The sequence below is a fragment of the Eleutherodactylus coqui genome, chromosome 7 (assembly GCF_035609145.1).
Source record: "Eleutherodactylus coqui strain aEleCoq1 chromosome 7, aEleCoq1.hap1, whole genome shotgun sequence".
Lineage (NCBI taxonomy): Eukaryota > Metazoa > Chordata > Amphibia > Anura > Eleutherodactylidae > Eleutherodactylus > Eleutherodactylus coqui.
The window spans coordinates 109,460,920-109,485,831 of NC_089843.1; the positions used below are offsets into that span (position 1 = coordinate 109,460,920).

The 24,912-nt window shown below is 42.5% G+C and overlaps 1 protein-coding gene across 3 annotated transcripts in view; it reads right to left on the reverse strand.

The window, feature by feature from the left end:
• The window catches only part of GALNTL6 (polypeptide N-acetylgalactosaminyltransferase like 6), a 1,489,735-nt gene that overhangs the window by 266,294 nt on the left and 1,198,529 nt on the right, over positions 1-24,912 (reverse strand). For all 3 annotated transcript variants that reach the window (XM_066573529.1, XM_066573530.1, XM_066573531.1), the window contains one exon: positions 21,116-21,299. In XM_066573529.1, the coding sequence (XP_066429626.1) occupies positions 21,116-21,299 (184 nt within the window). The remainder of the gene's footprint in view (positions 1-21,115; positions 21,300-24,912) is intronic.

The following is a 24,912-nucleotide window of genomic DNA, read 5'->3' on the forward strand; positions in this document are numbered from 1 at the left end:
CACTCGTCCCAACCACGATAGGTTTCGTGTGCTGAAAGCATCTAGTTCTTTTTGTATCTCCGTAAGGAGGGGGGAGAAGTTAGCCGGAATTAAGTTTGAAGTGGGGAAGCATAGTTTTATCCCTAAGTATGGGATACTATTGTTCTGCCATTGGAACAAGAACTCTCTTTTGATATCTTGTTTTAGGTTTTCATTTATGTGTATGCCCAGAATTTGGGATTTAGTAATGTTTAGTTTGTAAAAGGATGCCTCTGTAAATTCAGATAGGATATGTTGTACTTTTCTGAGGGATTGAAGTGGATTTGTGAGTGTGAGTAGGATGTCGTCTGCAAATAGGCTGATTTTGTGTTGGCGGTGTCCTGCGTGAATGCCGTGTATGTCTGGGTTGTTTCTAATGTTTTCAGCTAGGGGTTCCATGACCAGTGTAAATAATAGAGGTGATAAGGGGCATCCTTGGCGAGTACCGTTGGTTATAGAAAATGAGTTTGAAAGATTCCCATCCACTAGGACTCTAGCCGATGGGGTTGTGTATAGTGCTGTTATTGCGTTAAAGATGTTACCGCTGAATCCAAATTTATTTAGTGTCGAAAAAGCAAATTCCCAGTGCAGGCGGTCAAATGCTTTTTCAGCATCGAGGGACACCAGTATAGAAGGGAATTGAGTTTTGGAGTTTTTATGGATCAGATTTAGAATTCTTCTGGTCGCATCTGATGCCTGTCTTCCACTAGTGAAACCTACCTGATCTGAATGCACTATATCAGGTAGGATATTTATGAGTCTGCGGGCGATGGTTTTTGCATAGATTTTAATATCGCAATTAAGTAGCGAGATAGGCCTAAAGTTTTCCGGGGAGGTGGGATTTTTCCCGGGTTTGGGAATTGTGACTATCGTTGCTTCTAACATCTCCGGGGGGAAAGAATGTTGTTGGATGCCTTGGTTGAAAGCCTGTGACATATGAGAGACCAGAGGTGAGTAGAAGGTTTTGTAGTAATCATTCGAGAATCCATCTGGACCAGGTGCTTTCTGTAGTTTTAAAGTTTGAATGGTGTCTTTAATTTCCTCGGATGAGATAGGAGTATTTAAGTAGGTTAGGTGTTTTTCTGTAAGGGTTGGAAGTTTTATTTTCTTTAGAAAGGAGTTTATTATCTGAGGAGATGGTTGGGGCGTGTCTTTATCTTCCCTTAAATTATAGAGTTTTTTATAATATTGTCGGAAGATTTCTGATATTTGGTTGGGATGGAATAGTTTTGTCTTTTGGTTGTTTGGGTCTAGAATGAAGGGAATTGAAGATTTTTGTATTCTTTTTTTGACCATTTTCGCCATCATGCGTGAGGGTTTATTGTTGGAAATGTAGAAGGTGGAGCGGAATGATTTCTGCTCTCTGTCGTAGTTGTCGAGCAGGGTATTCCTAAGTTTATGTCTTAATTCAAACAGTTCCTCGTGTATCTTTTCCGTAGGGGACTCGCGTAATTTTTGTTCTGTGATGGATATCTGAGTTATAAGCGTGTCTAAGTGTTTCGTTTTTTCCTTTTTGTATTGTGAACTAATTTTAATTAAGGAACCTCTTATAAATGCTTTGTGAGCATTCCATATAGTGAGTGGGGATACCTCAGAGGTAGTGTTGTTTGAAAAATATTCTCCTAGGTCTGCCTGGATTTTTTCACGAAATTTCGGGATTTTCATGAGGTACGTATTGTTTCTCCAAGTTTTTGTTTTTCCCTGTGAGCCTTCCAGATTTATGGAGAGTAGTGTTGGGGCGTGGTCGGACCATGTTATTGTGCCTATTTGGGCACCCGTGAGTAGAGGTAGAGCGTTTTTGTTGGTTAGGATGAGATCAATTCTGGAGAAGGACTTATATCTAGCTGAGTAGAAGGAATATTCTTTCGAGGATGCGTTTAAGCATCTGAAAGTGTCAAAGATATTTTCCTTATGTAGCCAGGGTAGCAGAGAGGGAGAGGATCTTAGTTGTCCTCTTGATGAGTCCATTAATTTATCCGGGACTGCATTAAAGTCACCGCATATGATTAAGGTTCCTGTTTCGCATTTCCTAATTTTCCTCATTAGTTTATTTAAGAAGCGTAGCGGGGCGTAATTAGGCGCGTATAGGTTTACGAGTGTAAATGGTTTAGAGTTTAATAACCCTGTCAGGATGAGATATCTACCGTCAGGATCTGCGGTTTCTGAAAGAATTTCTGTATGAATAGTATCTCTAAATGCTATTAAAACCCCTGCTTTCTTTTTTGAGGAGCATGCAGTAAAAATTTTAGGGAATTTTTTGTGAAGTAGTGTCAAGGAAGTGGAGGATGCAAGGTGAGTTTCCTGCACACACACAACATCCGCGTTGGAGGAAATTGCCTCCTTCCATAGTGAGGATCTTTTAAAAGGGGAATTCAGCCCATTTGCGTTTATAGAAAATATCTTTATTGGCATTGTTTCTACTTTTGTTGAAATAGGAGGTGAGAGACGTGGAGAGTCGGGCGTTACGTGGACCTGTTAGTGGTTAAGAGGATTAACAAATTAACGGTGAAACCACTTTTTCTATTCCTTAACAGATATCTAAAGTATCTCAATATAGCAAAATAACGTTGCAAATTTTACTTTTAAGATTGGAAGGAAGAAAAAGAGAAAGAATGGAAATAAGAATCAAGGCAGTAATATTTCACTTTTCAGGTGTGAAATAGGGTGAGGTATGGTTTGTTTCAGGTTAAGAACCTGTACCAAAAATATTGGGGGGGAAAAGTTCGCCTGGAAAACGCCGGGCCTGACCACCTCATAATTTCGAGAGGTAAAGATTGAAGGAACTTCCTCTTCTCAGAAGGTGGTTAGTTGTAAGGCGGCCTTTGATCTTTCGCGTGGCTGTTCTTTGAGAATGTATTTTGGTTATGTGGTGGAGGTATATTTAGCCCCCATTTTCTGCAAATCTGGACGGCATCTTCTGGTTTGAGAATAACGTGGATAGTGTCGTCTTTCTTTATCAGGATTTTAGTCGGGAAGCCCCATCTATATGGAATTTTTGCATGGCGTAGAGCTTCGGTGAATGAGGAGAATTTCTTTCTCTCCTGCATAGTGGTTTTGGATAAATCTGTATATAGACGGATATTTTCAAAGGGCGCTGGTAGCGGATTTACTTTCCTCGCGGCTAGCATGAGGGCTTCTTTTGTCTGGAAAAAGTGTATTCTTGCAATAATGTCTCTTGGGATAGAGTCTGCGAGAAATCTAGGCTTGGGCAGCCTATGCGCTCTGTCAATTGATAGGTCTAGATTGGAGGCATTGGGGAGTAAAGTAGCCATTAAACTGTTTAAGTATGTTGGAATTTCAGATGTTGAGATGTTTTCCGGGATTCCACGGAATTTAATATTGTTTCTCCTGTTTCTGTCCTCCATGTCGGCTAATTTCGTTTTAAGTTGGGTTACTTCCTCTACCAGCTCGTAGTGCGCATCTATCAATGCATTATGCGACTGAGAGAATTCTCCCATTTTATTTTCTGTATGAGATACTCTTTCTCCTAGGTCTTCTAATGTGGCTTTAAGGGATGTTTTCAAAGAGTTAAAATTGTGTTGTAGGGAGTCGCTTAAAGCGATCACCATCTCCTTAATGAAAGACTCTGAAGCTGGTTGAGAGGATGAAGGGAGAGCTGTAATGTACTCTTTTATAGATGGGGTATTTAGTTCTTTGTTAAATGGCTCTTCCATTCTGGGTTTCTGTTTGAGTGGACTTATTGTAGGGGACTGTCCCTTCATTGCAGATGAAGAGGAGACCGACGCCATTTTGTGGGCAACATGTGGAGACATGTTATGCCTTTTTTCTGCGGGCTTATGAGGAGCTAGGGATTCTTGGAGCTCAGTGTCGGAGGTGTGTAATACATGATCTGTGGGAGAACTCTCCCCAGATTGAGAACTCTGCTTGTTCTGCTTATTCAGACTGTCAAAAGCAGTTTCCTCTGGTGTTGTGTGCCTGGGAGTGCCGGGCGCCATTTTGTGGGCATATTGTGGGGCACTGCTAAGCCTTTTGTCAGCCTTTTTAATGTGGTCTGAGGTGTTTGCAGTGTCACTCACCGCAATTCCAGGAGACCGATCTGGTGAGGAGTCCTCCGGTGCCGGTGGGGAGAGAGAGCCTTCTCCTCTTGTGCTTGTGCAGGGCGCGGGAGAGTTTGGAGCGCTCGCTGCAGGTGTCAGTTTAGCTGTCGGCGCTGTGAAGAACTCCTCCAGCCGCTTCGGCTGCGGGCGCTGAGCTCGGCGTCGGGACATCTCCTGGTGAGTGCTCAGGTCCAGGGAGGTTACTGGAGGTCTTTTGCGAGCGGGGAAGCTCTTTTTCATCAGCTAAGGGTAGCGTTTAGGTGGAAGACCGAGCGGAGCTCCGGATTTACACGGCCATCTTAAGCTCGTCCAGGCCACGCCCCTTTAAAAAATTTTTTTAAACTAGAAAAACTCTTTGGTACCAACATAATCTTACTAACCCATGTAACAAAGTTCATATTTCATTTTTACTGCACTGTGAACACTGTAAAAACTACCCATCCCCCAAAAATTGGTGCAATTGTTTTTTTTTCTAATTTCTCCACACTTAAACATTTAAAAATGCTTTTCCGTACATTATATGGTACATTAGATGGCGGCATTAAAAATACAACTGGTTCCCCAAAAAAACAAGCCCTCGTGTGGCTATGTCAATGGAAAAATGAAAAAGTTATGGATCTTTGAATGTGGGGATGAAAATGAAAAACGCTGGTCCTGAAGGGGTTAATGAGTACGAATTGTTACTTACTTTAGGATTGTTGAAATCGCAGTGCAGTCATTACTTGGTGTTATGAATATTAAACTCCTTATTATAATTGAGTATGTTTATATCTTCCCGCAACTAGAAGTAATGCTTTTTAACTCACTTTAATGCATTAAAGCTCTCATTTCTTCTTAAGACAGAACATTATTATGTGTCACTGATAGCAATCTATGAGCTTCTAATTGTAATATCCTACTGCTGCATTTGAACATATTATTAATGATAACTCTCCAACAATAGATTGTGCTCACTGTTGTATTCTTTAGAAAAGAGAAAAAGCAGTTCAAATATGTTAGCTACAGACTGGTTTTCTTGGTACATCCATTTCTATCGATTTGGTATTGAACACACTGCACTAACACACTTTTTCCACCCAATAAACATATAATTATTTCATGCTGCTTTCCTCAGGCATTATTTAGCTTTCAGATCAACTCCAAATGTTAAATTCATAAAGGCTAAGAGAAATGGATATGCCAATACTGCTATAGCATTATATAAAAATGACTACTCACAGAAAAACAACATTAATTAATCATAGGTTAATAAGGAAAAAGCCGGCATATCGCAAAGATGATGCATTGTTTGAAAATACATTACATGTTGTATTTGCTATTTAATTAATAATGGACCACACATCAGTCAATGTGTTTCTCCAGTTCAGGCTGCTCTAGGTCACCGTGAATAAATACGTTTTAAATTAGAAATACTTAAAGTTAGAAATTTATATCTTTTGTGCTCATGCAGAAAAGCTTTATTCGGAGAGCTACTGTGGTGATTAAAAAAAAAAATTCATTATGTAACTAGCCCCCATAGTAACATAGTACTCTTCCGTTCACTCCCCCTATGTGTCGCAGTTATCTACCAGCCCCCGGACTCCACCTGCCTATTCCTTGACCATTTTGCTGCCTGGCTCCCCCACTTTCTGTCCTGCAAACTCCCAACCCCCATCCTTGGGGACTTCAACATCCCCATTACCAACCCCATCTCCCCATCTTACTCCCAACTTCTAACCCTCACCTCCTCCCTCGGCCTATCACAACCCTCCGACTCCCCCACTCATAGACACAGTAACATTCTCGATCTAATCTTCCTCTGCCTCTGCTCCGCCTCTCACTTTACTAACTCCTCACTCTCAGACCACAATGTCCTCTCCCTCTCCATTGGGCACCCTAACATCTCCCCTTACCCCCAATCTATTGCACCTCCAGGAACTTCCAGACAATCCACACCCAACAGTTCGCACAGACCTTTGTCCCCCATCTCTCTTGTCTCAGGCCCAACCTAGCTGCCGAACATCACCCCACCACCCTCAGATGTGCCCTGGATGAAGCGGCACCCCCCGGTGACCAGAGCCATCAACTGGAGACCACAGCAACCCTGGCTCATGCCCCAAATGTGCTTCATTTGGCAGTGCCATAGGTACGCTGAACAGATGTGGTGTAAATCCCAACAGCCTGCAGACTTCACTAACTTCAAATTTATGCTTAAAATGTACAATCTGGCCCTCCACCATGCCGAACAGGTTTATTTCACCTCCCTCTCTTCACTATCTCATAACCCCAAAAGACACATTCCCTTCCCTCCTAAGCCCCCAAAACCAGGCCCCCATGACATACCTCAGTGCTGGAGAACTAGCTGCACATTTCAAAGAAAAAAAATTGAAATTATCCATAAAGAATTCCCCAAACATTGTACAGCTAGCCCTGATACCAGCCTTTTCAGCACCCCATCCACCATTTGCTCATTATCTGTACTTGAACCAACATCAGAAGAAGTGTCCAGACTGCTTTCCGCTGCTCGCCCCAAAACCATTGTGCTATCGACCCTCTCTCCTCTCACATTTTCCAGTCCCTATCTCCAGTTGTCATCACCCACCTCACTACCATCTTTAACCTCTCCCTGTCCTTTGGTATTTTCCCCTTCTCTTTCAAGCATTCCATCATATCCCCTCTGCTCAAGAAACCACCCCTTGACCCGATGAATGCTGCCAATTACTGACCTATCTCTAACTTCCCCTTCATCTCCAAATTACTTGAACGTCTGGCCCTATTTTCGCCTCACACACTTTCTTTCTGATAACTCCCTTCTCGACCCCCTCCAGTCCGGTTTCCACCCCCTCCACTCGACCGAAACCACCCTAAAAAAAGTGTCTAATGGCCTGACAATGGCCAAGTCAAAGGGCGACTACTCCCTACTAATCCTCCTTGACCTGTCCGCTGCATTTGACACTGTTGACCATAACCTCCTGCTTGCTATGCTCCACTCTATTGGCCTAAAGGACACTGCTCTCTCCTTGTTCTCCTCCTGTCTCTGACTGCACTTTCAGCATCTCTTTGGCTGGCTCTACCTTCTCTCCACTTTCGCTCGCTGTCATGGTTTCCCAGGGCTCGGTCCTTGGTCCCCTTCTCTTCTCTATCTATACAGCCCCAATCAGCCAAACCATCTGCAAATTTGGCCTCTATCATCACCTCTACGCTGATGACACCCAGCTATGCACCTCTTCCCATGACATCTCTGCACTTTTCCTCCAAAACATCTCTGAATGTCTGTCCGCTGTCTCAAACACCATGTCCTACCTTTTTCTCAAATTTAACCCCTCAAAAACTGACCTTCTTATTTTTCCACCCTCTACCAGCCGACCTCCCCCAAACATCTCCATATCAGTAGCTGACACTACCATATCCCCCAGACAGCACGCCCACTGCCTTGAGGTCACATTAGACTCTCCTTCACCCCCCCTACCCCATCCAATTCCTGGCCTGAACCTGCCACCTGCATCTCAGGAACATTGCAAAAATCCGTCTGTTCCTGACCAACCACGGACACACTGAAGACTCTCATGGTTGCCCTCTTCCATTCCCAGCTTGGCTACTGCAACTCTCTGTTAATTGGCCTTCCCCGCACCAGACTCTCCCCTCCATACTAAATGTGGCAGCTAGACTCATCTTCCTATCCAGCTGCTTCTTAGACGCCTCTGTGCTTTGCCATTCGCTGACATCCACAGTGATAAAATATATGGCGCTTAGTATGTAAAAGAGGACTCCCTGATGCACAGAATTTCAACATACTCTAAAGACTCACCTCTTCAAAGAAGCATACCAGTTCTTCTGATTTAGTCCCCCGCCCTCAAATCACACCCAACATGCACAGTTCTGATTGAGCTCCCCATGCCTCAGAAGTGCTGCGGAATAAGTTGGTGCTATACAAATAAAGATTATTATTATTATTACTACATAGTAACCTAGTATGTAAAGCTGAAAAAAGACATATGGCCATCCAGTTCAGCTTATCACCCTGCAATATTGATCCAGAGGAAGGCAAAAAAAACACCCTATGAGGTAGAAGCCAATTTTCCTCAATTGAGGGAAAAAGTTCCATCCCGACTCCAATCTGGCAATCAGAATAATTCCTGCATCAACAACCCTTAGAAGTTATTAATAATTATAATGTATAATATTGTGTCGCTCAAGAAAGATGTCCAGGCCCCTCTGGAAAATTTTGGTTGGTATGTTTGGTGTTTTTTTTTTCTTTTAAATTTACAGAAAATGTGAAAAAAATTAGCATTTTTCAAAATTCGATATTTTCTGCCTGTAATACAAATAGTCATACCACAGAAAATAGATAAAAAATTACATTTACCATATGTCCACATTATGTCAGCACCATTTTTTAACTTTCCTTTTTATGAGATTTGCTGCCTGACCTTCGAGATGCAGTGGGAGGGCACAGCAAAACTTTGTCACTGTCACAGCTGGCAACCATGCTGATTGGTCACCAGGCAAAGCTCTATGCTCTGAGCTGTTATTAGACTGTCAGATCATGGAGCTCCTCAACAGTGGGGGAAATGGGGGAGAATTCTCTGCAAAGACATTTTAAAATGTCCCTGCAGCGGTAGATAAAGACTACCTGGATGTTTATAATCTATGAGTGGTATTGAAGTGGTTACTTAACATTAGATTGTTCATGGTTAGTATAGAGCAGGCCTAGTAGCCACGCCCACTCCATATGTGGTGGATATCCGCTGTCATATACAGCTGACACCCAGCCACAGTGATAAAATATATGGCGCTTAGTATGTAATAGAGGACTCCAGCTTAGCTTTAGAAGTCAGCATTGCAGACAACTCCAATCAAAGCTGTTAACCTTTTAGATGCTCTTTAGTTGCCATGGTCAAGCATCCTACTGAATTCATTAGGTAGAGGAAAGTGTGATAAGCGCTCTGCCATTGATCATTTTTTTTCCTCCTGGGCTTCAGTTTTCTAATGATGGTAACCATCACAAAACACGCTTTTTTCATGCACATAATTTTTTGGGTAGAGGATTAGGTGGTAGCATCAGATATGCATGAAGCATGTAAAATCCATGTAGAATGCTAGAAATTGTCATTTAACACTTTGGAATATTGTCATTTTGAATTATTCATGCATCACGATAGGTCTAAGAGAAATAATGATTGCACCAAAACTACTTTCTGTTAAAGGGAAAGATGAGCAGCTAAGATGAAAAATGATGTTATTCAGTTCTTCAGCCACTGCCGGTGCATTATTCTAATGTGCTACAAGCATTTAGATATAAAAAAATATACTTGCTTTTCTGAAATAAGAAATGGCAAATTGTAGTGTACTTTCTTAATGGCACATTGCATACACTAAATGATATGTTCAATGTTTGATAAGTTTGACACATGCCATATCACATCTGCATTTAGAGCCTTTTTTCTCTTAAAGGGGCTACAATAGCAGAAAGAGAGTTTAGATACAATTGCCGCTCAGTGAGTATAAAATTTGGTACACTGTACAGGATCATCTACTGAACATATCTGTAGCCCCCCATTACCCATATGCCAAAAGAGTATCCATGAGGATATCACTCCATTACTGCGTTAGTAAAGCAGTAAATAGGATTGTTTTGATCAGAATACGAGATCATGTGATAATTTCTCACGGGCCAAGACTGGCCGGTATGGTAGAGATGCTGGGAGGATTCGGGGGACACTAGGAATCCTGAAACTGGAAGTGACATCCTGACACCATGGAAAGGTCTGTGGATTCATTTTTTAAAATATTTTCAACGGATCCCAATTAGTTAAAAAAAAATTTTTGGAGAGGGGAGCGATTTGGTCTTAAAATAATAACATATTACCATCAGCCCGGGAATAACCAAAAACACTTGAAGAAACATACTTATTAGAGATGAGCGAGCACCAAAATGCTCGAGTACTCGTTACTCGAGTCGAACTTCCCGCGATGCTCGAGGGTTCGTTTCGAGTAACGAACCCCATTAAAGTCAATGGGCGACTCGAGCATTTTTGTATATTGCCGATGCTCGCTAAGGTTTTCATTTGTGAAAATCTGGGAAATTCACAAAAGTGATGGGAACGACATAGAAACGGATAGGGCAGACAGGGGCTACATGTTGGGCTGCATCTCAAGTTCCCATGTATCACTATTAAGCCACAATAGCAGCAAGCAATGCGCTGCGGGCGATCGCGGGATGAATTTTCGGGAAGGGGTTAAATATATAAGCCCTTCCCTGCAATTCATGTAAAAATAAAAAATATATATATACTCACCTGGTCCTGGCAGACGGAGTTCAGCGGCGGCCGGCGGCAGTTCTCTGAACTGCTCTCTGTAGTATTCCGCAGCCGGGGATTTAAAATCCCTGCCTGCTGAATGAGCTACCTCTGATTGGTCACAGCCTCACCAATCAGAGGCAGGTCTCACTCACACACCCATTCATGAATTCATGAATGGGTGAGTGACTGCTGCCTCTCATTGGCTCAGCGGGACCAATCAAACATGACAGCTGCAGTAGAGGATCCTGCTGCCAGCACCTCTGAAATGTTTTTCAGGAGAGGGCTTTAAATATAAGGCCTTCCCTGAAAAACAAAGAAAAGTGTTAAACCTCCCCCCCCCCCCCCCCCCCGAAAATACATACTCACCTTCCTTTGGCTGCCGGGCTCAGCCGTGTCTTCTCCTGGCTGTCCCTGGCTCTGTAGTTCTGAACGATCAGCAGCCAGGGATTTGAAATCCCCGCCTGCTGGTAGCTCTGATTGTGATTGGCTGAGCGCTTCAGACAATCACAATCAGGGCTACCAGCAGGCAAAGATTTCAAATCCCTGGCTGCTGATAGCTGAGAACTACAGAGCCGGGGACAGCGCCAGAAGTCGCAGCTAAGCTCCGGCAGCTGAAGCTGTCAGGACTCGGGGTCCGGGAAACTGGAAATCCCTGAAAATACCCGCAACCCCTGTCCCTACCTACTTGCCCCCCTAGACTAAGCCCCAGGGAGGAAAACTGGGCGACGGTCCCTACACTCACTAAGGAAGGGGAACACTGGGACTAACAAACGGACAGACACTGGAACAAACAACAACAAGGAGAGTCGGACAATCCGGGTCGGCAACGAGAGGGATTGCGGTACAAGAGGGTCAGGCAAAGGCAACGTCAGGTCAAAAGCAGAGAGTCAATATCAGGAGTCAAAACACAGAGTACGCTGGTATAGCAGAAAGACCAAACTAACACAGGCACTGGTCTGTACACACAAGCAGGTTTAAATGCTGTCAGAGCTCCCGCCCCAGCAGCTGATTGGGGCGGGGAGCCTGACAGCAGCTGAGTGCACCCAGCAGCACTGGGGAACCCGCCCCCAGCACTGCAGGAGGCAGAAAAGGAGACACATACCTGGTTGCCATAATACGGAGGACACGATGTGGGGCAACACCCATCGCGTCCCTAGCAACCCGGCGGTGAGGGGGAGCTCGGCGGCCAGGGGGGGTGATGAGGACCGGGGCCCCCCTGCGCCGCACAGCAGCCGCACGTGTGACAGGACCGGCAGTGTGGTCACGAAGGACCCGCGAACCGCCAGTCCTTACAGAAGGGAGGTGAGTATGCTTTTTTTTTATACTACTTTTCTTGGATTTTCAGGGAAGGGCTTATGTTTAAAGCCCTTCCCTGAAATCCAATGACGGGGTGCCGGCAGCAGTATTCTCTACCGCAGCTGTCATGTTGAGAATTAAAGAATTCCTCTGCTGCATCTGCCACAGATGTGGCAGATGTAGCAGCAGGAAATTATTTTAACTAGCGGGGGTGAAGGAAACATCTGCCGCATGCAGCAGATGTGTTCTTCATGCCCTCGGGCGTCACGGCAGCGGCGGACAGGTAAGTAATTTTTTTTTTTTACACTAAAATTTTTTGTTTTCAGGGAAGGGCTTATATGTAAAGCTCTTCCCTGAAAAAGAATGCAGGGGTGCCGGCAGAGCAATGTTTTCATTGGAGCCGCCGGCAGCAGCCGCGGCTCCATTGACAACAAGCACGCAGCTGTGTTCACGCGTGTTTTTGCTCGTATCTAGGTGCGCACGTATGTACGCACCTAAGTTCACACAAAAACACGCTCGTGTGAACCCACCCTGAGAGATCTAAAAACAATGAAGCAGCAAACTGTGTCAAAACCAAAAGTTTTTATCAGTTTCAAAAGATTTGGCTATAACTTGGCTATATAGCCTAATGAAGAATTATGCTTAGTCCTGACTGCATCATTTTTTCTTGTTAGCCATTAAAAAGTATAATATCTACTAGAGTATTTTTTTTCGCTTACTTGGAGCAATGACATTTTGTTCCACTAGCTAATAGGATTTCAGCTTTTTAAAATATTTACCACTCCTATTCTATATGGAATCTGAAAAGCTTTATTTTAACCAGCCATGTTAAAGATACAAGTTATATTACAACAAATGTAGAACACATTAGTAAAGGGATTTACTTTTAACGTTCCCAATAATTAACATGTATATTTATATATATATAAAAATCTCAGGCAAGCAAGGCTTAAAACAAATCCTTAACCCACAGGGTTTGTTTCCATCTGTAAAACAATAATTTGTACCTGCAGTATTTACAACATGCCCATTTTCTAAATTGCCATAATGATTGTTTTCCTGCTTTGCCTTTTTCAATGAGGATATCATTTATTTCACATTCTATCTAGCACCGTGCTCTACTTAAGCCTCCAAATGAATGCATACAAAATCTTTTCCTTCCCCTGTTTGTCTTCGCCTAAGTAAGGCGAGTGAGAATCAATAGAGTATTGACATACTGTAGTGGCATACCTTAGGCAGCAGGTGACCTGTGTTCTTTATTCTTGTCATTACAATCTTGTGCACCAGAACAAAAGTGTTTAAATATCTAGTTTACTTGCTTAACATTCACACTCTGTGTGGCTACTTCAACCTTAGGCATCTTCTTTTTAACATGGTAGATAGTGGATCAAAATAACTTTGAATAATTGCTTGAGTTGTTAAAGGTGTAATCAGCTGTAAAATGTTATTTTGTTTTACTGATTTGTATCGTAGTTTAAATTAATGTCCCTTATTTCTAGAAAAGAATAAACAAATTCAACTAGGTTGGTAACTGATGCTATTTATAAGATTAATGAAGCTTGTTAGATGAAGGTTTCTTTGTAACAAGGCTAAAATTAAATGTATAATATTCTTAAACTGAATTCCCAAACCAGATGACCCCCATAAAATCAGAGAACCAACATAAAAGCCCGAATACCTCAGACACAGTGCCATAATAAGATCCAGGGAGCAATGCCTGTATAAGGTAAAGTTCCCTGGTACAAGCACCAAGTCATGACTCATGCCTAGGGTGATGTCACCCCGTGACTTTTTCTTGGCCGACTGTTTTTGTGGGGTGGTTTGCCATTGCCTTCCCCAGTCACCTTTTACTACCCAACAAGCTGGTTACTCATTTTACCAACCTCAAAAAAATGAGTCAACCTTGAGCCGACTACATGTACCAAGCAGCCCGCAACCTTCAGGTCGTGAGCGAGAGCTTAGGTCTGCATTTCTGCTGCCTTAACACTCTGCGCCACTCCAATACAGCTACATTGCTTCATAAATACCTCAGTCAGAATCCTGTGATAATGACCAGTTAGTACAATATCACCATAGTAGCAAGAGTTTTGTAACTTCCCTATGTGCAGCATTATGAGCCCTCCTCTGCTTTGCTTAATGTAGTAAAACCATCAGTTCAAATATCTTTGTACTGTGGAATATGTTGCAGCTCTTTAAAATGATATATAATTGTTATTATCATCTATCTATCTCAGGGTGCGGGCAGACGAGCGCATAAACGGCGCGTTTTTGCGACCAAACGTATATACGTGACCATCTGAGGCAATGGTTTCGAATGTATTCGTTCACATGGGCGATTTTACGGCGCGTTAAAACGGCAATTCGAAAAAAAACGGAACATATGCGACCGAAATACGCGCCAACGCATATTCGATCGCCGAAAAGACCATTTGCAAAGTAGGAACAAACGAAAATACGCTTTCTAGCTCTGGTCGTGATCGGTGAAAAACGATCGCTCGGGCGATTATACGTTGCGCTCGTGCGAACGTAAATACGCCTACGCTCGTCTGCCCGCACCCTAATATTTATCTATCTGTCTATCTCTGTTATCTTTGTATATATTCGGTGCATCTCTATAAACCAACTCTTCCTCTGGAAGTTAATGAGTGAGTTAGTTCTTATTCGTACCACATCGAAGTAAGACAAAATAAAGCTTGCTTTATAGAGATTTGCCATTTGCAGTAAAGTGCTGGGTAATTGAAATAAACAAGGTCAGGATGAGGATTAATGGATTTTGTGAAAGTTGCCTTGATGTGCTTCTTACTCCAAATCTCCAACATGGCACAATAACATAAACTGCATCATCTGGCGTAATTCATTAACAGTGTGTCATTTAGAAAGTTGCCAGAAAGCCTACCTCATATACTAAACTTAATTTTGTTTGACTGCGGCTTTGATGTACCGTACGTTAATATTAAATAAAGTAGTGTACTTTTTAAGGATGAGAAGTTTCAGCTTTCATAAACCTGATTAAATACAAGTCACATAAATTGCAGTAGAATTAATATGACATAAATGATGAAAACTAAGATTGATTTAGATATCCCATATTTCCTCTTATTCACGAATCCACCTTCCATGTTGTTTCACTTATAATAAATCACCAGTTGGGAGATAACATTTACTCTTCATAACCCCTAGTATCTAAAGAGGAGATCTCAAATAGTGAATATAAAATGAGTTTTTAGTTTTTTTGTATAATTTGTATCTTGATTCGACCATTTTTCTATCAAGGTCATCAGAAAGGCATCTACCAAGGCTGTTATGGAGTCTATAAAGTATGTAGAACAAACTCAGGCTTTAGCCAATCTCCTTTCTCCATGAGCAGTATACAGGTACATTCACATGTAGCGGAGATGTTGTGGATTTTCCACTATGGAAAATTCACACTAAAATCCATGTCAAAACCAGATTAAAATCTGACCAAAATCTTTACCACTGGTGCAAATTTTAATCTGGTTTCTGATGAGGATCCAGAGCAGATTTCACCTTTTCAATTGAATGGGTGAAGTCTGCTGTAGATCCACATAAAAATCCACTACAAAATCTGCACCAATGGTATAGATTTTAGCACAGTTTTTGATGCAAATTTTGGTGCAAATTTTTGATTGCAGAAAATCTGCAACATTTGCACCAGATGTGAATGTACCCTACAGCTATGAGGAGCTCCCTCTCTCCACAACCACTAGGGTGGCTTCACACACAGCACTTTTTGAAAAACGCACATGCAGTTTTGATACAGGTTTTTAAGCCAACATCAGAAGTCGATTAAAAAGAATGAGAACTACAAAGGATAGACTTCTACTTATATATGCTTTTCGATGTCTCCAAGCCAATTAGCTTTATTTATATATTCTCTATTTGTTGGAGGAGAGTTTTGTTTCCATTTTTGAGCCATCAATTTTCGTGCTAAGTATAATAGTCTAGCCATTGCGAATTTTGTACATTCTGAAAAGGGAAAATGTTTCACATAAGCGAGTATACATACATAAAGTATTAAAGGAATAGTTATATTGTATACAAAATTTATTAGATCAGTTATTCCCTTCTAGAATCTTGTTAACCTAGGGCATGTAGGAGAACAATGAAATATTCTCTGAGGCCGATTTTATATAGGAAGAGTGGTGTTCTGTATACTATGTGTATCAGATATTAAGTGTGAGATCCTATGAGCTTCACTGAATGAAAGCTGAGGAATTCTTTCCAATGTCTTTCACCATTGCCCATTTTCCAATGGACCAAGATCTTTTTTCCATTTTGCTTCAAAAGTAGTGGGCCATGAAACTCAGACAGCAAGTATTGGTGTGATCTTGATATAAGACTTGACATAAGACTCTATCAGCATCTGTCGATTGGTTGATAAAAAATGATTCGGTTTCAGTGACCCATTTATTGAGTTCCTCTCCTATATTTGTGCTCTGATTCTTAACTCTACAGATGTTCTGTATCAACAGGCCTCGTAGGGAGGCTTTCCTAATATCCCAGACCAATGCAGAATTCGTTGAGCCAATATTAACTGTAAAATGTTCCTCCCTGTGTTGAGCAATGGCAATATTATTTATTAGTGGAATCCAGATAGGATTAAGATGCCAGATATAAGATCTTGTTTTGACCTGGTAATGATGTACCTCGGATGTTATAATGAGGAACAAAAATGTTTTTCTCATTGATTGTCATAGTGCTACTGTGTTAAAAAAAAAACAAGGCATAGTCTACTGCATCCAGTATTGCAAACATATGCTCTGCACTGAATGCTCATTGCAACACCATATAGTGGCACACAGATATCTCTACTGAAGTCCATGTACTGCCTTATGACTTCATAGATGCAAAATTACTTTGTAGATAGATGGACTTGATTTCAATCGACTCTTAGTAAATACGGTTTCTGATGTAAACTCATTTTGCACAAATATGCAGGGTGATTCAAAAGTTTGGAAATATCCATATAGATTGAAAACGGTTTGGTAGATAGTGATTCAATTTTGCATACAAGCTGCAGGGGAAGGGACAACCCATTAGGTCACGTGCCCAAAGTGACAGACAGGTAGGTAAAGTAGGTATGTGATATATCAAACTGGTCGAGAATTTCACCAGAAAAACAATGCTTTATTTTAACATAACTTTATTAGTTCTCATGCCAACACAGTGATTTTTCTTCATTACAAGCTATTTGAATGAGGTAGCTATGGTAAGCAGAATGTATTGAGATCGTCCTCCCTCAATTGTTGCAGCATCTGCAATTTGTAAGGATGCCATTTATACATAGACAAAATTTGCTGTAGGGAGGCACGGCTAATCCCACTTTCTTGAGACAGACGAGTGCTATGTTGTGGGCTCTCGCTTAATGAGGCCATAACAGCAGTTGCTTATGCTTCATCAGTACCGTACTTTCTCATCCAGATTTTGGTATATCACAGTCAGAATCGGTTTCTCAGAATTTGGAAAGAAGTTTCTGAGAAACAGTTTCTGTCATTGATAAACCAAAATCCGGATGCCTAAAGACCACAACAGCAAGAGCCTACAACATAGCACTCGTTGTCTGTCTCAAGTAAGTGGGTTTAGCGATGCCTGCATACAGAAAATTTTGTCTACACATAAATGGCATCCTTATAAATTGAAGATGCTGCAACATCTGACAAAGGTGGATCTCAAAAGTTTCTGATTGAGAGAACGCCATAATTCACAATCCGTGTATTGAAGAATAATTACTGTGTTAACATGAGAACCAATAAAGTTATGGTAATATAAAGCACACCACTGCTTTTCTGGTGAAATTCTCCCCCAGTTTTATATATTCCTCACCTACCTTCCCATTGGACAAATTAGAGTTGAATCCAAGATTACAACATTCAAAAAGGCCACCAGGTTGGTGACTTGACCCAATAGTTTTCCCCTTTCCCTCGCAACTTATGTGCAAAATTGGATCACCATCCGCCAAACTGTTTTCATTCTATATGGGTGCTTTCACACTTTTCAGATACCCTGTACTAAATATTCTTGCTGCTATTTTGACTATTTTGACACCTTTATCTAATGCCTCTAGAATGCTTTTAGAAATATCCACACTAGTACATGAGTGTTAGCAGCCACCTATAGCACTGGCATTTTGCCAATAATTGCCAAGCTGAACTTGCAAGTCCAAGTGCAGCCCAGAAATTAAAATTAAATTGAGAGTGTTAGGCGCACTAGCACAAGCAATCAATTATAGATTAGTTATTTATGAAGGGTTTCACCTATGATAATTCGAGTCTGTACTGTACATATCAGACAAGTCCAACACTTTGACCTTTGTTCACATATCGTAATATCATCTTCTCTGCCATCTATTCCCTACTTATTTCTCACATACATTTAAAAGAATAGTAAGAAGTAGAGAGAAAATAGAAGAGAATGTGACTGCTGGAGCAGACTATACAAGGTTTGTTTGAACTGTGGGGATATATATATATATATATATATATATATATATATATATATATATATATATATATATATATATATATTTGCATGCATAAGCTATGGACTTGAAAACAGTAGAATGCTTTCAATTAACATTATTTGCAAAGTTATTGATTTTTAATTTAAGATGTTTTCGAGAATCAAAAAGGTAATACTACATATGTCCAAGCTGGACAAAAATATGCACTTAACAGAAGTATTGACAAAATGGTTTAACAAATATGAAGACCTATTTAGTATAATGTATTGGATCATGTATGCAATGTACAGTTGCAATCAAAACTATTCAACGCCCAATACAAATTAGGTTTATTTGCCAAATTTACAAACTTTTAACTGCTTGCCAAAAACAAACAAGAATAATTTGCATAGCTCAGAACAACTAATATAACAAGTGGTTTCTCCAAGTTCTACACAAAATTCCACTTTTAATGACTGCAGTCTTAGAATTATTCATCCCTCTTCATGACAGAATTATTCATCTTTTCATGGCAAGCATCTTTAGTACTTAGTAGAGCACCATTTTACTGTTATGACCTGCTGCAATGTGATACATAGCTAGACAACATCCTCTAACTGTGTTTCTGAGGAATCTTGGCACATTCCTCATGGGTCATAGCCCCCAGTTAACTTATATTCTTAGGTTTGTATTCTGCAACCACCTTCTTCAAATCCCACCAAAGATTTTCTGAGGTTCAAGTGAGGCGACTGTAATGGCCTCTCCAGAATCTTCCAGGTATATTTCGGAAACCAAGCCTTGGTGGACTTTCAGGTATACTAGAGATCATCCAAAATTCCTTTTGGAAGGTCAAATGGTGTCAAAGTGTCAGCTTCCTCACAGAAGGCATGATATCTTCTAGGATTTTCTGATATTTCATTCCTGGTACTTGTAGACTCCTCATGGAAAGTAAGTCTAAAATTGTATCTTCCTACCTGCATGTTCTTTTATCTACTCCAGTAGTATGTTGCATGCTTCTAGTGCCAGAAGAAACAAAGCAGCCCTAAAGCAGCATTACAGTGGTTTTCCTGGGAGAATACTATTGATGATCTATCCTCAGGTTAGATCATCAATAGTTTATCGGTTGGGGTCCATTGCTCGGGACCCCAACCGATCAGCTGATTGTGCACCCACTGACAGTGCCTCAATAACACAGGGATCAAAGCAGAAATCTCCGCCTCAACCTCTGTATAATGGCTGGTGTGTGTAACTGCAGACATGGCTTGCGTTTGATTTCAATGAAAGCTGCAATTGGAGTTACAAGTGATGGCCACCACATAGAGGTCGGAGCGTAGACTTCAGCTACTTCTGCTCCGACCCTTGTGTTATTGTGGCACTGTCAGTGGGCGCACAATCAGCTGATCAGTCGGGGTCTTGAGTGACGGACCTCAGCCAATCAAATATTGATGACCTATCCTAAGGATAGGTCATCAATAGTATTCTCCCAGGAAAACCCCTTTAACTCACCACTATGCTTCAGTGAAGACAAGGTATTGTTTTCAATGTATGCTTCATTCTTCCCCACCAGGTATTACTGCTAATCCAGAGATTTCAGTTCCAGTTTTTTTCATTACTTAACAGAATAGAATCCCAAAGCTTATGTGGTTTATTTATATGGTTTTGAGAAAATTGGAGCTTAGTTTTCTGTGCTTTTGTTTCTCTAGAGGTGTACATCTTGGAATGTGGGCATAAAAACCTTCAGCATTTAGTATGTGCCTTCGGCCTTGTTCAGAAGAGCATGGTTTACATGCTGCTACAACAGCGTGTAAACCAAGCTGCTCACATGCAGAAAATCTGCGGTGAATGAGAATCTACGTGGAGCAGCCCGTTCACATCTCCATACTGCGGGCAGAGTGCTGCCGTGGCTCCCACAGGAGCTGATGGTCAGCACCATGGATAGCAGCGCAGCACAGAGCTGACAGGCGAGTCGGCACTTACTGTCCTATCTTTTTTATCAGCGCAGATTTTGGCCTGGTAAAAAAAAGCTCTGTGTGAGCACTTCTATAGCAACTAATTGGTTTCTATAGAAGTGTGGTTTACACGTGGTTGTAACAGTGTGTGAACCACACTAATCTGAACGAGGTCTTACTGTGCAAATGGAAACCTCAGTGCTTGATGCCATCAAAGCTTGGTCCAGGTCTTTTACAGTCACTTGAGAGGTTTTGACCAGCTGCTTCCTCAGAAATCTTGTGGCAGTCCGTGAGAGCTTTCTCTTTCAGTCAAGTCCAGGTAGTATAGCCAATGTTTCTTTAACTTTGAACTTACGAACTATGCTTCCAACTGTATCTCTATGAACATTCAATCTCTTTGCCATCTTTAGTATCCTTTTCTTAATTGTACAAAGTGTACTGATCTCTTCTCATAACATTTTGGACCACTCTCTTGACTTGGCAGTATTTCTAACATGCAATCAAATGTCACAGTTAACAAAGCTCTAGCCAGTTGGGGTATTTTTTGCGTTTTCTCTTAAGCACACCTGATGCAACTAATAAAGCCATTGATTAGTTGCATCAGATGTGCTTCAGATGCCTGATTTGCAAATATGTCCTCCAATAAGGGATTCTATACAGGGGGATGGATAATTCTTAGACTGCAGTATTCATTAAAAGTGCCACTTTGTCTTGATTTCGGAGAAACTATTTGTTATATTAGTTGTATTGAGTTATTTATATTGTTGTAAATTTGTCGAATAAACCTAATTTTACAATGGGAGTTGAATCATTGTGATTGCAACTGTATACAGTTAAAGTTAAAGCAGAAAGTTAATATTTATGAAAACTCAAGATACCTTATCATTCTAGCATGATGTGTTCTAAAAATATGCAATATCATCTCTGGTACATTAATATTTTAATCTCTGCTACATACTACTGTATATACAAGTTCTGAATCATCTATGATATAACTGTGGCTTATAGTCTTTATCTAGGGTATATTGTACTTTTTCATTTTGTCCTACTTACTCAAATGGCTCACTGGGATCTGTTCTTTGTAGCTCTGGAGGAATTGGGATTCGTTTGTAGTACATTTCCCAGTCAAATGCTCCTCTCATGGCATCTCCTGCTTGAGCTTCATATCCAAAGTGATTGTGGTCAATGACATCTATCATGGGGCACACAATTGTTTTGTGGTTCAAAGCAATCTGATCTGTAAAATGAGAAGCACAAAATACAAGTAGACATGCTTAATCCACTCATCCGTAATATTCAAGAATCTTGAGTCAGACACATCTCTCAGGGATGAAAGGCATATTTTATTTTTCCCTTTTACCTACTGTGCTGTTGTTCCCTCAAAGCATTTTATTTTTTAAAGCAGACTCAAGCTGCTACCTAAAGCAGGGCTGCATAGAGCTGGACAGTGATTATAGACAATTATGGCATACTCTTTTAGAAGAATTGCATTCCATTGAGATCTGCAAAAGCCGAGTTATCTATATTTCTGTCATTCAGCCTCTGCAAGTTGTCCTCAATCTGTCACTTGGAGAGATGAGCACCACTGTCTGAAAGACTCTAGAAGCAGCACTTGAAGGAAGTTGTTCTGTGGAATTATCGGACCAGGTTCATGTTTGAATGTTCATTTCCAGCAAACATGTTAAGCATTGGAATGCACCTGCAAATGCCACATACTTTTAGTTTCAATTGTTCCTATCGTTTACCCACGGAGACTATCCAGTGTTATCTAGGGTAGTTCACTGGTTCAAACACATGCATTTGTAGCCATTTATAGCATGTGAATATGAAAAAGAAAACACTATTCATTTATAACTTTATTCCATCTAGCTGCTTTAAGAAACAGGAATTTGTTTATTAAAGTGTAAAAAAAATAATAATAATAGAAAATTAGTAGAGATGAGCGAACGTACTCGTCCGAGCTTGATACTCGTTCGAGTATTAGCGTGTTTGAGATGCTCGTTACTAGAGGCGAGCACCACGCGATGTTCGAGTTACTTTCACTTTCATCTCTGAGACGTTAGCTCGCTTTTCTGGCCAATAGAAAGACAGGGAAGGCATTACAACTTCCCCCTGCAACGTTCAAGCCCTATACCTCCCCCCTGCAGTGAGTGGCTGGCGAGATCAGGTGTCACCCGAGTATATAAATCGGCCCCTCCTGCGGCTCGCCACAGATGCATTCTGACATAGTTCAGGGAAAGTGCTGTCTTGCTGGAGTTGCTATAGGGAGAGTGTTAGGAGTTATTTTAGGCTTCAAGAACCCCAAGGGTCCTTCTTAGGGCCACATCTGACCGTGTGCAGTACTGTTGAGGCTGCTTTTTGCAGTGTTGCACGTTTTTTGTTTTTTTTTGTATATCGACCGTGCAGAGCATTGCGTCCTCAGTCTGCAGTAATTTTACATAGTATAGGGCCAGTAGTGCTGAGGCAGGGACAGTGAAAAAGGTGAAAGACATATACTGTCTATATAGGCAGTGGGCTTTTCCAAAAAAATTTGGGGAAAAACATTCTATTTGGGCTGCCTGTGACCGTCCTGAGTGTACTGCGTCTCTGCTGGGGGTAGTAGTCCTAATTAATACGCAGCCAGCTAAGTGTTACAGCAGGCTTGCGCAAAATTCTTTCCTGGCTCTGCGTTGCCCGTTACATCACCGCTGTCATCCTGTCCAGAGGGAAACAGTCTGCAGTAATTTTACATAGTATAGGGCCAGTAGTGCTGAGGCAGGGACAGTGAAAAACGTGAAAGACGTATACTGTCTATATAGGCAGTGGGCTTTTCCAAAAAAATTTGGGAAAAAACATTCTATTTGGGCTGCCTGTGACTGTCCTGAGTGTACTGCGTCTCTAAGCTAAGTGTTACAGCAGGCTTGCGCAAAATTCTTTCCTGGCTCTGCGTTGGCCGTTGCATCACCGCTGTCATCCTGTCCAGAGGGAAACAATTTGCAGTAATTTTACATAGTCCAGGGCCAGTAGTGGTGAGGCAGGGACAGTGAAAGAGATATACTGTCTACATAGGCAGTGGGCTTTTCCAAAAAAATTTGGGAAAAAACTTTCTATTTGGGCTGCCTGTGACCGTCCTCAGTGTACTGCATCTGTGCTGGGGGTAGTAGTCCTAATTAATACGCAGCCAGATAAGTGTTACAGCAGGCTTGCGCAAAATTCTTTCCTGGCTCTGCTGTGCGTTCCGTAAGCGAAGTCAGCCTCCAACCACAGGTCAATAAGCGGCACATTTAAGTACAGAGTTCTGTTTCTGCACTACTGGTAATACACCATGCTGAGGGGTAGGGGTAGGCCTAGAGGACGTGGACGTGGACGCGGGCGAGGACGCGGAGGCCAAAGTCAGGGTGTGGGCACAGGCCGAGCTCCTGATCTAGATGTATCGCAGACGACTGCTGCGGGATTAGGAGAGAGGCACTTTCTGGCGTCCCCACATTCATCTCACAATTAATGGGTCCACGCGGTAGACCTTTATTAGAAAATGAGCAGTGTGAGCAGGTCCTGTCGTGGATGGCAGAAAGTGCATCCAGCAATCTATCGACCACCCAGAGTTCTGCGCCGTCCACTGCTGCAACTCTGAATCCTCTGGCTACTGCTGCTCCTTCCTCCCAGCCTCCTCACTCCAATACAATGACACAGTCTGAGGAGCAGGCAGACTCCCAGGAACTGTTCTCGGGCCCCTGCCCAGAATGGGCAGCAATGGTTCCGAATCCTCTCCCACCAGAGGAGTTTGTCGTGACCGATGCCCAACCTTTGGAAAGTTCCCGGGGTCCGGGGGATGAGGCTGGGGACTTCCGGCAACTGTCTCAAGAGCTTTCAGTGGGTGAGGAGGACGATGACGATGAGACACAGTTGTCTATCACTCAGGTAGTAGTAATTGGAGTAAGTCCAAGGGAGGAGCGCACAGAGGATTCGGAGGAAGAGCAGCAGGACGATGAGGTGACTGACCCCACCTGGTTTGCTACGCCTACTGAGGACAGGTCTTCAGAGGGGGAGGCAAGTGCAGCAGCAGGGCAGGTTGGAAGAGGCAGTGCGGTGGCCAGGGGTAGAGGCAGGGCCAGACCGAATAATCCACCAAGTGTTTCCCAAAGCGCCCCCTCGCGCCATGCCACCTTGCAGAGGCCGAGGTGCTCAAAGGTCTGGCAGTTTTTCACTGAGAGTGCAGACGACCGACGAACAGTGGTGTGCAACCTTTGTCGCGCCAAGATCAGCCGGGGAGCCATCACCACCAGCCTCACCACCACCAGCATGCACAGACATATGATGGCCAAGCACCCCACAAGGTGGGACGAAGGCCGTTCACCGCCTCCGGTTTGCACCGCTGCCTCTCCCCCTGTGCCCCAACCTGCCACTGAGATCCAACCCCCCTCTCAGGATACAGGCACGACCGTCTCCTGGCCTGCACCCACACCCTCACCTCCGCTGTCCTCGGCCCCATCCACCAATGTCTCTCAGCGCACCGTCCAGCCGTCGCTAGCGCAAGTGTTGGAGCGCAAGCGCAAGTACGCCGCCACGCACCCGCACGCTCAAGCGTTAAACGTGCACATAGCCAAATTTATCAGCCTGGAGATGCTGCCGTATAGGGTTGTGGAAACAGAGGCTTTCAAAGGTACGATGGCGGCGGCGGCCCCGCGCTACTCAGTTCCCAGTCGCCACTATTTTTCCCGATGTGCCGTCCCAGCCCTTCACGACCACGTCTCCCGCAACATTGTACGCGCCCTCACCATTGCGGTTACTGTCAAGGTCCACTTAACAACGAACACATGGATAAGCACAGGCGGGCAGAGCCACTATATCTCCCTGACGGCACATTGGGTGAA